At 22.8% G+C, this 13,532-nt stretch overlaps 8 protein-coding genes across 8 annotated transcripts; 6 read left to right on the top strand and 2 right to left on the bottom strand.

Moving 5' to 3' along the window:
• Window positions 1-110: 110 nt before the first annotated feature.
• On the top strand, window positions 111-911 carry NAEGRDRAFT_75832 (uncharacterized protein; the record flags this gene model as incomplete). The annotated part of the gene is made up of 1 exon (XM_002669259.1): window positions 111-911. The coding sequence occupies one exon, from the start codon at window positions 111-113 to the stop codon at window positions 909-911; it is 801 nt and encodes a 266-aa protein (XP_002669305.1).
• Window positions 912-2,208: 1,297 nt separating this feature from the next.
• On the top strand, window positions 2,209-3,534 carry NAEGRDRAFT_75831 (uncharacterized protein; the record flags this gene model as incomplete). Its single annotated transcript, XM_002669258.1, has 1 exon — window positions 2,209-3,534. One exon carries the CDS (start codon window positions 2,209-2,211, stop codon window positions 3,532-3,534), a length of 1,326 nt encoding a protein of 441 aa, XP_002669304.1.
• A 151-nt stretch (window positions 3,535-3,685) lies between these two features.
• Window positions 3,686-4,144, top strand: NAEGRDRAFT_75830 (uncharacterized protein; the record flags this gene model as incomplete). The annotated part of the gene is made up of 1 exon (XM_002669257.1): window positions 3,686-4,144. One exon carries the CDS (start codon window positions 3,686-3,688, stop codon window positions 4,142-4,144), a length of 459 nt encoding a protein of 152 aa, XP_002669303.1.
• A 220-nt stretch (window positions 4,145-4,364) lies between these two features.
• On the top strand, window positions 4,365-5,588 carry NAEGRDRAFT_75829 (uncharacterized protein; the record flags this gene model as incomplete). Its single annotated transcript, XM_002669256.1, has 1 exon — window positions 4,365-5,588. One exon carries the CDS (start codon window positions 4,365-4,367, stop codon window positions 5,586-5,588), a length of 1,224 nt encoding a protein of 407 aa, XP_002669302.1.
• Window positions 5,589-5,715: 127 nt separating this feature from the next.
• Window positions 5,716-6,132, top strand: NAEGRDRAFT_75828 (uncharacterized protein; the record flags this gene model as incomplete). The annotated part of the gene is made up of 1 exon (XM_002669255.1): window positions 5,716-6,132. One exon carries the CDS (start codon window positions 5,716-5,718, stop codon window positions 6,130-6,132), a length of 417 nt encoding a protein of 138 aa, XP_002669301.1.
• A 101-nt stretch (window positions 6,133-6,233) lies between these two features.
• NAEGRDRAFT_75827 (uncharacterized protein) lies at window positions 6,234-8,110 on the bottom strand (the record flags this gene model as incomplete). Its single annotated transcript, XM_002669219.1, has 2 exons — window positions 6,234-7,477; window positions 7,987-8,110. 2 exons carry the CDS (start codon window positions 8,108-8,110, stop codon window positions 6,234-6,236), a joined length of 1,368 nt encoding a protein of 455 aa, XP_002669265.1.
• A 2,869-nt stretch (window positions 8,111-10,979) lies between these two features.
• Window positions 10,980-11,603, top strand: NAEGRDRAFT_75826 (uncharacterized protein; the record flags this gene model as incomplete). Its single annotated transcript, XM_002669254.1, has 1 exon — window positions 10,980-11,603. The coding sequence occupies one exon, from the start codon at window positions 10,980-10,982 to the stop codon at window positions 11,601-11,603; it is 624 nt and encodes a 207-aa protein (XP_002669300.1).
• An 8-nt stretch (window positions 11,604-11,611) lies between these two features.
• On the bottom strand, window positions 11,612-13,303 carry NAEGRDRAFT_82210 (mitochondrial processing peptidase beta subunit). The gene is made up of 2 exons (XM_002669218.1): window positions 13,047-13,303; window positions 11,612-12,918 (listed from the first exon to the last, which is right to left on the bottom strand). The coding sequence occupies exons 1-2, from the start codon at window positions 13,281-13,283 to the stop codon at window positions 11,704-11,706; spliced, it is 1,452 nt and encodes a 483-aa protein (XP_002669264.1). The 5' UTR covers window positions 13,284-13,303; the 3' UTR covers window positions 11,612-11,703.
• Between the last annotated feature and the right edge of the window lie 229 nt (window positions 13,304-13,532).

The raw sequence follows: 13,532 nt of genomic DNA, 5'->3' as shown, positions 1-13,532 counted from the left end.
AAGAAGAATAAGATGATGGTAATGAGATATGATGAGTGTAATGATGATGAAGATTGAAACATTATGTAAAAGTATTATTATATTATTAATAAAAAGTCAAGTTAAAAAAAATGATTGAAAAATTGAATCAATTATTTAATAGTTTAATGTCATCACAACAAAAGATGAGTGAATTGTCATTATTTGGAAAGTTATCATCTTCATCATCACTGACACAAATATTAATATTTATTATTAGTATTATAACAGGTGGATTCCGATATTATCAAACAATTAATAATAATAGAAAATCAATAACATTTAATTCAATACCATCACTACAATCATCCAATAATAATAATAATAATAATTTATCATCATCATCAATAACATCATCAAATGTAAATAATCAACAACAACAACAAATAAGGAAAGTATTAACATCACCTTATTTTGGAGAGAGACCACATTATTTTCTACCACCATCAGATGTAGAACAATACAGAAAAACCATCAGTAATAATTCTAATAATTCTAATAATTCTAATTCCAATAATAATAATAATAATATTAAAAAACAAATAGAACATTATTATATTCCATATCCAAATGATCCACCACATACATTTCCATCAATCAAGGCTAGAAATTTATTTACAAAATCACCTAAAAAATTAAGTCAAATTTATATAGAAAGAATTGATCCTATTAATAGATCTAATTTAAGAACAGGTGCTAAATTAAAAGTACCTTTACAACAATTAGAAGAAAGATTTAGAACTGTTTATTCAAATGCAAATGAAAATGGTTTAGAAATTACTATTAATAGTAAATCAGATAAACCTTTTGAAAAATTAGGACATTTTAAAAATGATCATGTTTATGATTTTCATAGTACAGATGGTTTATTATCTCCTCCTTTATATAAATAATTTAATTTAATTATTTTAATTGAATAATAATAATTAAATTATTATTAATTAGAAGGAATTATCATAATATTATTGATATAATAGACAAGAAACTCTATTCAAATAATAATAATTAAAAATATTGAAAAAGAGAGATAATGGTCTGAATCGAACATTTTCATAGTCTCTAATCAAATGTCAAACCATAAAAAAATTTTATCAATAAAAAATTTCATAACAATAATCATCATCACCACCACCGCTATCAAATACTATATTGTTATTTATTGTAGTATTCTAATACAATTGTGATAGTAGTATATAATAGTAGTTTAAACATATTTTTATCATCAACACCATCATTTAATAAATACAATACAACAATCTATTCCGAATCATTACATCAACTTTAATAACATTTTTAAACAAATATCAATATAATAATAATCGATCAACAAATTACAAAATATGAAAAATATAAAATTAATAACATTATTACTAATAATATTATTAAATAATTTAATAATAACAAATATTAAATGTATTTCAAGTCAAGAATTTTCATTTTCATCTTTACCTTCCTATAAAGGTACAAATTATTTGAATTTAAAAGGTAATAGTGGATTTTTAAATAATAAATATGGTCAATTATATTTTCTATTAATAAATCAACATGATGAAAAAGGAAATTCAATTACAAATACAAATCCATTATTAATATTTTTAAATGGTGGACCTGGTTGTTCAAGTTTAATTTCTACTTTTTTAGAAATTGGACCAATTAAATTTAATTTAAATCAAACTTTGACTGATAATTTAAATTCCTATTCTAGAAATTTTAATGTTCTATTTATAGATAATCCAACTGGTGCTGGATATAGTCCATATATAGAAGTAAATAATAATAATGGAATGAATGCTATTCAAGTTGGTGAACAATTATTAAATGCTTTATTAGATTTTTATTCTAAATTTAGTGAATTTAAAAATAGACCACTTTATTTATATGGTGAATCATATGGTGGTAAATATGTCATTTCATTTGCTAAATTTATTAGTGAATATAATGATGATAAAAAAAATTTACAAAATCAGTATGTATTTTATTTTTTTTTTAAAATATTTAATTTTAATTATATAAAAATAATATTTTATAATAAAATTAGAAGGTATAATAATGGGTAATGCATGGATATCACCTGATATACAAGAAAATAGTTATGGATTATTATCATATATAGTAGGATTAATTGATTATGAAAATTTAATTCAAATTAATTCATTACAAAAAACATGTCATGATTTTATAGAACAAAAAATGTATTCAAAAGCAGATTCAACTTATTGTTCAAGTGCATTAAATAATTTATTACAATCATCTGGTGGTATTAATATTTATGATTATAGATTAATTGGTACATATAGTATTTTATCAAAATTAGAAAGTTATTTAAATATGGAAAGTGTTAAAAATGTTTTATTAGGAAATTTAAATAAGGATGATTATTTATATACTCAATGTAGTTCTAAATTATGGAATGATTTTAAAAATGATTTTCAAGTTGATTATGTTAATTATTTAATTCCATTATTATCTAAATATAGAATTTTAATTATAAATGGTCAATTTGATATTAGATGTTCTGTTTATGGTACAAATGAATATTTAAGATTAATGAATTGGTATGGTAAACAAGATTTTAATTATGAACCACATTATCCTTTTTATTCTTCTTCTATTTCTAATAATAATAATAATAATATAAATGGTAATACTAATAATAATAATAATATAATTTTAGGAATATTTAAAAAATATGAAAATCTAAGACAAGTAATTTTATATTCAAGTGGACATTTATCACCACATGATGTACCATATGCTTCATTTGAAATGATTTCAAGATTTTTATATAAAAAATCATTTTGTAATTATACAAATATGGAAAGTGAAACATCAACAATTGAATGTAATGATTTTAAAATTGATTATCAAACAAATACAATGAAATGTCCAAATCAATGTTCAAATCATGGTAAATGTTTAATTAATTCTAAATGTGAATGTGAATTAGGTTATTATGGAAATGATTGTTCTATAATTAGAAATGATATTACATTTGGTAAACAAGCTATTTATAATAATAATTTAATATTTGGTAATAATTATCATTTATATAATTTATTAATTCCATTTGATAATTCAATTGGTTTATTTGATATTCGTTTAATTTTAACTAAAACTTCCAAATTAGGAAAATTACATTTATATTTACAACCAAATAATGAAACATTTTTAAATATTACAAATAATTTTAATGATAATTTTAAAAATATTTTTAATTATTATGATTTGGAAGATGTTAATGAAAAAACTTTACAAATTTCAAATTTAAATAGAAATTCAACACATTCACTTACTATAATTGTATTAAATACTGTTGATACTGAATCTAATTATAATTTAATTGTTGAAACTATTGTAAGTGGTAAAAAATTAGATCCACTTTTAGTTTTATCAATCATTTTATTTTCATTTCTAGTCATTGTTAGTATTGCTTTATTTGGAATTTATATAATACAATATTATAATGATAGAAAATTATTACAAAATATTAAATATGAACTAGTACCAAATCAATAATTATAATAATAATAATAATAAAAATATAAATTTATTTTTAAAACGTTTTCATCTTTTTTAAACTGTGGTCTTGTTAATGATGTGATGGTTCAATTTCCCGCCAAAAAACAAATCAAAACGTTGAAGTTGAAAAAACATTTTTAAAAAAAAAATGTTATCACTCTCACAACAACAACAACAACAGAGAGGTGGTAGTGGTGGTAATGCCTCCAACAATAACAATAGAGGAGGAAGTAATAATAATACTCTTGACAATAATAACACTACAAAATCATCAATTCACATGCCAGATTATATCCGAGAAAAGGAAACCATTAAAAAATTCCTATTAGAATTTACATCAGTACAATTTAATGAATTATTACAGGAGAGTGAAATGATTTTTCCATATAAAAAGTTAATAGATCAATTAAAATTACATCAATTAGAATATTCTGATGAAAAGATTAAATTTCCCATTCAATTTGATGATTTACAAATTGGAGGTTTTAAAGATTTAATGTTTAAAATACAAGAAAATGGAATGAGATATAAAAAATTATTTGAAAATGTTATTGATCAATTAATTCAATTAGAAAATGATGAATTTGATGATTTAATGAATGAATGATAATCATCATGATCATCATGAACATTCCAATAATAATAATAATTCCAATAGTTCTAATAATGGAATACCAAGTGAATTGAATAGAAAATATGAATTAACATTTCAACCTAAAACACATCAACAACGTACAATACCATTAAGATTAATTAAAGGAAAACATATTGGTAAATTAGTAACAGTTAGAGGTATTGTAACAAAACAAACAGATGTTAAAGCAGAAATGAAAGTAGCAACTTATAAATGTGATACATGTTCTGGAATGATTTATCAAACAATTAATCAAACATCATTCATTCCAATTGAAACATGTGTACAAAAAGAATGTAAAGGAAATTTATTACAACAAACAAGAGAATCATGTTTTGTTAAATTTCAACAATTAGTTATTCAGGAAATGTCAGATGAAGTACCAACTGGACATATACCTAGAACTATGAGAGTTGTTATGAGAGGTGAATTAACTAGAACATGTACACCTGGTGATTCAATTACTTGTTTTGGTATATTTTTACCTTATCAAGTGAGTAGTGGTAATAGTGGTGGTGGTAGAAATAATCATCATCATTCAGGAGGAGGACCTGTTGCAACAACCTATTTAGAAGCACATTCAATTTTAAAACATAAGAGAAGATATACAGATTTAAGTGAATTGAGTGAACAAGAACAAGCACTAATGATTAAAATTGATTCAGATATTAGAAAGATGGGACATGATCAATGGTATGATAAATTATCAAAATCAATAGCACCTGAAATATATGGACATGCCAATGTTAAAAAAGCACTTTTATTAATGTTAATTGGAGCACAAACACGTGAAACTAGAGGATTAAAAATTAGAGGAGATTTAAATGTAATTTTAATGGGTGATCCAGGTGTTGCAAAATCTCAATTATTACGTTTCATTTCACATATATCACCACGTGGTATTTATACAACTGGTAAAGGATCAAGTGGAGTTGGTTTAACTGCAGCTGTTATTAAAGATCCACTTACAAATGAATTAATTCTAGAAGGAGGTGCATTAGTATTAGCAGATAATGGTATTTGTTGTATTGATGAATTTGATAAAATGGAAGAATATGATAGAACTGCACTACATGAAGTTATGGAACAACAATCTGTTTCAATTGCTAAAGCAGGTATTACAACTACTTTAAATGCACGTACATGTGTATTAGCTGCTGCTAATCCTGCATATGGTCGTTGGAATACTAGAAGATCTGTTTCTGAAAATATTAATTTACCACCTGCTCTAATGTCACGTTTTGATTTGATGTTTTTACTTTTGGATAAACAAAATAATGAATTGGATATGAATTTAGCAAGACATATTACTTTTGTACATCAATTTTCACAAATACCATCTAATAATTCAAATACTAACAATTCAAATAATACTACTACTACTGGTAATTCAAATGAAGAAGATGAAGAAGAATAAATTATTTTCACCTGAATATATTAGAGCAGTTGTAACTAGAGCTAAAACATTTGAACCTTATTTATCAGCACAAGAAGGATTTGGAGCCAATACAGCCTCTAATAAGATTAAGGAAATTTATATTACAATGCGTCAAAATGATGAACGTAATTCTAAAGTGAGTGATAAGATTCAAATGTATACAACACCTAGAACTATTTTATCAATTTATAGACTTGCTGAATCAAAAGCAAGATTAAGATTTTCATCTAAAATTGAAATTAGTGATGTTAATGAAGCAGAAAGATTAATTTTAGAATCAAGATCTTCACTTTTAGATGATAGTGATAGAAGTCAAAGAAGATCTGATCCAATGTATGGTGTTTATGATATTATTAGAAATAGATTACAACAATCTACAAATGGTATTATTGATATGGCTGGTTTACAATCTGAATTAGTTGGTTTTAGACAAGAAGATATTACAAGATGTTTAAATCATTTTGAAGAATTGAATATTTGGATGACAACTGATACAACTGTACAATTAGTTAGAACTAATTAATTTCATTCATCTCATTCATTTTATTTATCATAGAATTTCATATTTAGAAGAATAACTTGAAAGTAACAAGTCAAGTTATCATTTAATAATATATCAATAAATTAATTTATTCTCTTTAATAAAACACCATACATTCCATCTGAACCATCAATGGTTGGTAAAATCTTTACAGTGTGAACGAGTTGGAAATTCTTGTACTTTTTCAAAATCCATTCCAATTGTTTTTCATTTTCCTTTTTCAAAATTGAACATGTAGAATAGAGGAAATAACCATCTTGTTTAACGAATGGAATTGCTTTTTGAATAATATCACGTTGTTTTTCAGTTAATTCTTGTAACCATTGATAATTAATCTTGTACTTGGTTTCAACATTTCTTCTCAAAGTACCTGTTCCTGTACATGGAACATCACACAATACTAAATTCATTTTATCTTTCAATTTATCCCAATGTGAATGATCATGTTCAATGGGTTGAATATTTTCAATTCCTAATCTTTGTGCTCTTCTTTTTAATTCGGGAAATAATTTTTCAGAACGTACATCATGCATATAAATTTGTCCCTTTCCATTTAAACAACCTGCAAATGCAAATGTTTTACCACCAGTTCCACAACAATAATCTAAAATTAATGGTTTTAATGTTTTAATTTCTTTCATTACAATATTTCTAATTAATTCTTGAACTATTAATTGAGATGATTCATCTTGAATATCAAATAATCCTTCTTTATATTCTTTCCATTGTCTAAATTCTGCTTTTTTTTCAAATTTAAATCCAAATTTAGAATTTTCACTTGGTAATATTTGTCCAACAATTTCAGAATAATTATTTGATAATCTATTAATAAACTTTTTTAATATTATCTTTTCATTTGAATTGTTATTAGAAATATTAGAAGAATTAGAATTATCATTATTTTCACTATTATTACTACTGGTATTATTACTACTATTATTATTATTAGAAATAATATTACTATTATTAGAAAGAGAATTAAATTTCAAATCATTTAAACGAGCAAAAACAGGAGCTTCAGTTAAATTAATTTGAGATAATTCAATAGCATATTGTAAATTATAATCTTCTTTAAATAAATCAAATAATTGAGAAGGACAACTAGTTAATATATTTTTAGGAATATTACCAAATTGAGAATATAAATCATTTATAGAATTAATAAAATTTTTAGTATAAAATCTATCAATATAAATAAAATAAATTAATCTCCAATGTAAAACAGTTTTCTTATTTTCTTCAACAAAAGTTACTGATTTTGGTAATAAATTTGAATTTGGACCTAATTGTTTAATTTTAATTTGATTAATTCTATTTATATATTGATCTAATGAAATTAATAATTTAGATTCAATTAATTTAAAATCATAATTTTTAATTAAATAATCTAATAATAAATATAATTTTTCAATTTCATAACATGAAGAAATAATTAAATGTTTGTTATTTTTTCCAATATTATTTTTTTTTAAATAATTTGAAATAAATAAATCTAATGGATAATTTGATTGTTGAATTAATATTTGATGATAATGATATAATATTGATATAGTATGTCTTTCTACAAATGGAAAATTATTTAATGTTGATTCTTGTTGAAGATTTTCTTCAAATTGTTTAATTTGTTCTAATTTTGCAAGAATTTCTTCTTTTGGATATTTTTCATTCTTTTTATTATTATATGATATGATGATGATTTGTTATTATTATTAGAATTATTATTAGAATGTTTTGTATTATTAGAATGATGTCTTTGTTTTGATTGTTGGAAAGAAGGCTTTTTAGAATTTTTAAAAATCTTTTCATTTAAATTATCCTTATTGAATGTAAATAAACATGTTGAAAATAATTGTTGTTGTTGTTGTTGATGATATGAATATGGATTGATAATATTATAGAATTGATGATGGTGATGATTTAATCTCCGAACAGAAAAAGCCTTCAAGGTTGAAATGTTCATTTTTTTTAATGAATTTTTAGCCTTTGATAAAGGCTTCAATCAAATTGACTTTTTCTTCCAAGTATTTGTTGATGATATGTTAAGACTAATATACTCTGTTTTTGATAGTAGTATTATTATGCACATTTACTTGTCAAGGCTTGATTTTAATTATGCTTCATGTTTTTTTGAAAAATTGAAAAAAATGATGCAAAAGGCTAAATTATTAAATCATCATCGTGTGTATCACAACAACAATACTACTAGTAATCTTATTGTTCGTTTAATTCATCATTATCAACAACAACAATATTATCATAATGATTGTTTAAATAATCAATTGAACAAGAAATCTTTAACTAGTTTTAAATCAACATCATCTTCCGAAGTATTATCAACAACAACAACAACAAGATTATTTTCTATTAGAAATTATTCAACAACTTTCAATAACAGTAATACTAATAATATCAATAATAATTTAAATATAAATTCAAATATAACAATTAATTCAAATAATACAATAAATACTATTAATACTCCTATTAATAAATTAGAAAATATAAATTATAATGAAATTTATGAAAATATTCAAAATATAATATTAAAATATATTGAAAAAGATGAAAATACATTTTCATATGAAATTGAATTAGAAAATATACTAAAAAAGGAATCATTACAAAATGGATTATTATATTTTAATAATATTCCAAATAAAACAAGTGAAATTTATTTAAAATTATTTAATACAATATTAATAATGAATAAAAATGAAAATAATATAAATTTAATTGATTATAATAAAAGTATATTAAATTCCATAAATAGAATAATTGATAATATTGGAAATATTGATAAAAAAAATGAAATTTATAAAAAATCAATTGAAACTTTAATTAAATATGATGGAATTAATGAAGCAATTGAATTATTAAATTCAAAATTTTTAAAAAAGAAAAATAATTTTGAAATTGATTTAATTAATTTAGTAATTGAAAATATGATTAAAAAAAATTTAAATGTTGATGAATTATTTAAATTTATAAATACAAATAATAATTTAATTAATGAAAAAACAAAAGAATTATTTATTTTAAATTCTAAAAATTTAAATGAATTAATTTTAAATTTTAAAAATTATAAAAATTTTAAATCTTTTTTAATTAAATTAATTGAATTTAATGGAAATGAAAATTTAATTGATGAATTTATTTTACCAAATTTAGATAATTTAAATGATGAAGAATTTTCTTTATTATTAACTTTTTATGATAAAAATGGAAATATTGAAATGATTAGAAAATTATTTTCTAAAATTAAATCAAATTTTACAATTTCATTTAAATTAGCTTTAAAATTTATGGCAAATGACATGTCATCATTAAATTTATTTGAAATTTGTACAAAATTAAGAATAGAAATATTACCATATAAAGCAAATATATTAAAAGATGGAAATAGTAATCAATTAATTTTAAATTATTTTAATTATTGTATTAATAATTATTTAAATAATATTAATGAATATGATAATGAATATTTAAATAGATTAATTAATAATATATCAACTATATTTGGAAATAATTTATCATTTATTTATAGAAATTTTAAAAATCAAACAAATTTAACTAATGAACAAAAAAGTAAAATTTTAAATCAATTAATTAAAAATATAAATAATTTAGATGTTGCATTAGAAATTTTTGGAAATTTAAAAAAATTAAATTTAAAAATTGAAAATGAAACTTTAAATTTAATTTATGAAAAATTAATTCAAAATTCTTCAACACAAAAAGATTTGGAATTTGCAAATGAATTTAAATTAAAATATTTAAATGAAAATAATGAAAATAATTTAATTGAAAATTTAATTTTAAATTTAAATTTTATTGAATTGGAAAAATTAAATAATGAAAAGGAAATTATTAAAAATGTAATTGAAATTTTATGTACCAAATTAGATAAACCATTTATAGCAGCAAATATTTTTAATTTTTTAATTAATAATTTAAAAAATTTTACAAATGAAAAAATTGAATTTTTAACAAATTTATTTAATTTAATATTTGAAACAATTATAGAAATGGAAACTAGTCACTTAAATGAATCAAAATATTTAAAACATGTAAACAAAATATTTTCATTTTATCAAGATGTTTTAATTAAATTACCAAATTTAGAAAATAATACAAATACAAAAAGAATTTACTTAAAAGGACAATTAATTTTTGAAAAACAAGATGAAATTAAAAAATTTATTGAAAATTATAATGATTCAATAATTTTAAATACTGAAATTTGTAATTTATTACTTTTATATTTATTAAATCAAAATAATTCAAAATCATTTAAATTACTAATTGAAGAAATGACTTCATTTTTAGAAAGTTTTCCAAATATAGAAACTTATGATTTAATGGCACAATATTATTTAAATATAAATATAGAAAAAACAATTGAAATTTGTAATAATATAATTAGATTATATCCTAAAAATGTTAATGCTTATAATATTTTAATTGAAATTTATGAAAAGGAAAAAAATTTAGAAAAAATTGAATTTTTTTATTTACAATTAAAACAAAATATGGTAAAACCAAATTTGGAAACTTTTAGATTAATTATTAAATCTTATTTACAACATAAAAATTATTTTACAAAAGCAGTTTCTATATTTAAAGAAATTTATCAAGTTTATAATTTAATTCCATCTTTGGATATTGTTTTAAATTTATTTAATGAATTACAAAATATTCATTTAAGAAAAAATCCAGAATTACAAAAATCTATTTTTAATTCTGTTTTAAATTGGAAAAATTCAAAAGTTGATGAAAATGTTCAAAAATTTCTAACTTTAATTACAACTTGTTATTTGAAAGGTTTAGAAATGATAACTTTACCAAATGATGATACTTATCATGTTAATAATATTTTAAATATAATTACAAATAAGGAAAATAATATTGAAAAGAATGATGAAATTTATTATTATATTACTTTAATTATTTTGAAAGGAAAATCTCAAAATAGAATTAAACAATTAATTGAAAAATCTCTAATTCCACTTGATAATGTTGGAACTTTGAATGGAATTTTAATGACATGTCATAGAAGACAATTTATTACTGCATTGTGGTGTTTTTATAATTTGAGAAATAGAGAAACAAGAAGAGATTTATTAACATTATACTTGTTAACTCATAATTGTAGAGATTTTTCAGATTATTTTGAAACTAGTTTATTATTTCAACAATTAATGAGTGATGAATCATTATTTGAAAATCAAGATTCATTACAATATGAAGATATCTTTTCAATTGAAGATTTAATGAACAAGTATTTGGAATTGACAATTTTACATGCAACTGATAAGGTTATTGAAGTTACTGATATCATGCTCTCACAAGGAATTCCAATTTCATCCAATAATAGATATACTGTTATTCATCAAGCACGTATTTTATCAAGACAAGATATTGAACTCAAACTTGGAATATTAGAAATTAAATAAACTATTTTAGAAATTGATTTTTTTTAATTTATATAAGGGTATTATAAAAGGACCCTCCCTTTTGACTTTTTTTCACCGGTTTTTCTATAACAAAAAAGAATTATTGAATGTTTCTAGTCTTGATCATTCCGTTAAGATCACCATAAGAAACCAAAGTTGGCTTAGATTGCAACAAAGTCTTAGCAACTTCAATAACATCAGCAGCACTGACAGAAGAAATAGCTTGAGCTACTTGTTGGACACCACCATAAGTAGCAGTGTGTTCGTGCAAACCAACACTTGATGAAACAGAGTTGTAGAGCTTGAGCAAAGCGTGATTCTTAGCACCTTCAAGAGCTTTAGCAGTCAAAGTAGATTGAACAGAGCTCAATTCAGCAACTGTGGATTGAACAGCTGAGGAAACTTCCTTAGCATTCTTACCAGCAAGGAAGACTCCGAACAAACCATTATCAGAGTATGATGAAACAAATGAAGATCCAAATTCAACATTCTTAACAGACTTGGCCAATCTGGAAGCACTGTGATTAACAGATCCAGTATACTTGTTGGTAGTTTGTCCCAAAAGTTCAGACAAAACAAGATATGCTACATGTTTAGAACAAGTGAGAGATGGTCCCTTATAAGCCAAAATAGCTTGAGTACCAGCATGAGAATGTTCGTGAATTTGCAAGTCACCTCCAACATATTCGGACTTTTCAAAAGTGAAATGTTCACCTTCTGGTCTTTCAGAAACTTGTGATGGAATTGATGAGAACAAAACATTAGCTAATTCTTTGAGTTCTTCGTGTGAAATGTTAGTACCAACCAAAGTCATACGTGGAGCAACATATAAATTGTTCATGTAAGACAAAACAATATCAGTATCAATCTTTGAGACATTGTGTGGTGGACACAAGAGTGAACGACCAAGAGTTTCACCATTGAAAGCAGTATGATGGAGAGCTTCATTCAAAACGAATTGAGCATTGTTTTGGAATTCAGAAATATCACGTTTAACAGCTTCAGCCTTTGGTTCCAAATCCCATGGATGCAATCTACCTTGCAAAACAGAGTTTGCCATAAGTTCCACAACAAGAGGAACTGATTCACGCAAAGCTTCAGCTTGATATACAATATGTTCACGACCAGTTTGAGCGCTAACACTAGCACCAGTCTTTTGTAATTCGCTTGTCAATCTCAACAAACTTCTATTGTTTGTGCTTGAGAAGAAGAACTTTTCAACAAAGTGAGAAACACCGCTTGTACGATATGTTTCAAAACGGGATCCAGCATTGACAAAAAGACTGACAACACTAACTCCTCTTGAAGTAGAATCCTATTAAAATTAATTTTTTAAATTTTCATCATTAAATACATCGTCGTCATTGACATCATAATTTCCAATAAAAATCGTTATTACCGCGGAATAAGTCTTCTCTTCTTGTTATTATTATTATTACTTACAGTTGAAACAACGTTCAAACCGTTTGGAAGAGTTGATGTTTGTGTTTGGAAAACAAGTGATTCTTCTTTAGCATCAATATCCTTTGGAAGATGAGGAGCTCCTGGGTAGAAGCTAGAAAGAGGAATTTCAGCAGGAGATCCAATAACGCTTCCCTTGTTATTAACACAAGTAGAGAAGCATCTATTATTTGTTGAGATTAAATTCTTGGTATTCTTAACAAGTTTTGAGATCTTCATCGTTAAATATTTTTTTCGAGTTGAATTTTTTTTTGCAAATTACAACGACCAAAAGGAGAAATAAAACGAAGGCTTCATCAGACATGAAAGAAATAAATTCTACTAGATATGATAACTCTAATAGAGTAAAGATAGAAGAAATAAATTGTCCCTGTAATTATTTCATTGAAACCACTCGATTTTATTAAGCAGAAAGATAGTCATTCCGAATTGATGGAAATTACAGCAAAAATCAGCACGGGATCCTCA

Source organism: Naegleria gruberi (genome assembly GCF_000004985.1).
Source record: "Naegleria gruberi genomic scaffold NAEGRscaffold_85, whole genome shotgun sequence".
Classification (NCBI taxonomy): Eukaryota; Heterolobosea; class Eutetramitea; order Acrasida; family Naegleriidae; genus Naegleria; species Naegleria gruberi.
The sequence above is the reverse complement of the archived record's forward strand: the minus strand, read 5'-3'. Positions and strand labels throughout refer to the sequence as shown.

Bases quoted from the DNA above. Each gene is read 5' to 3' on its own strand.
- NAEGRDRAFT_82210 (XM_002669218.1), bottom strand. From the start codon at position 13,283: ATGAAGATCTCAAAACTTGTTAAGAATACCAAGAATTTAATCTCAACA. The intron at 12,919-13,046 runs GTAAGTAATAAT...TAATTTTAATAG, and splicing joins GTTTGAACGTTGTTTCAACT to GATTCTACTTCAAGAGGAGT.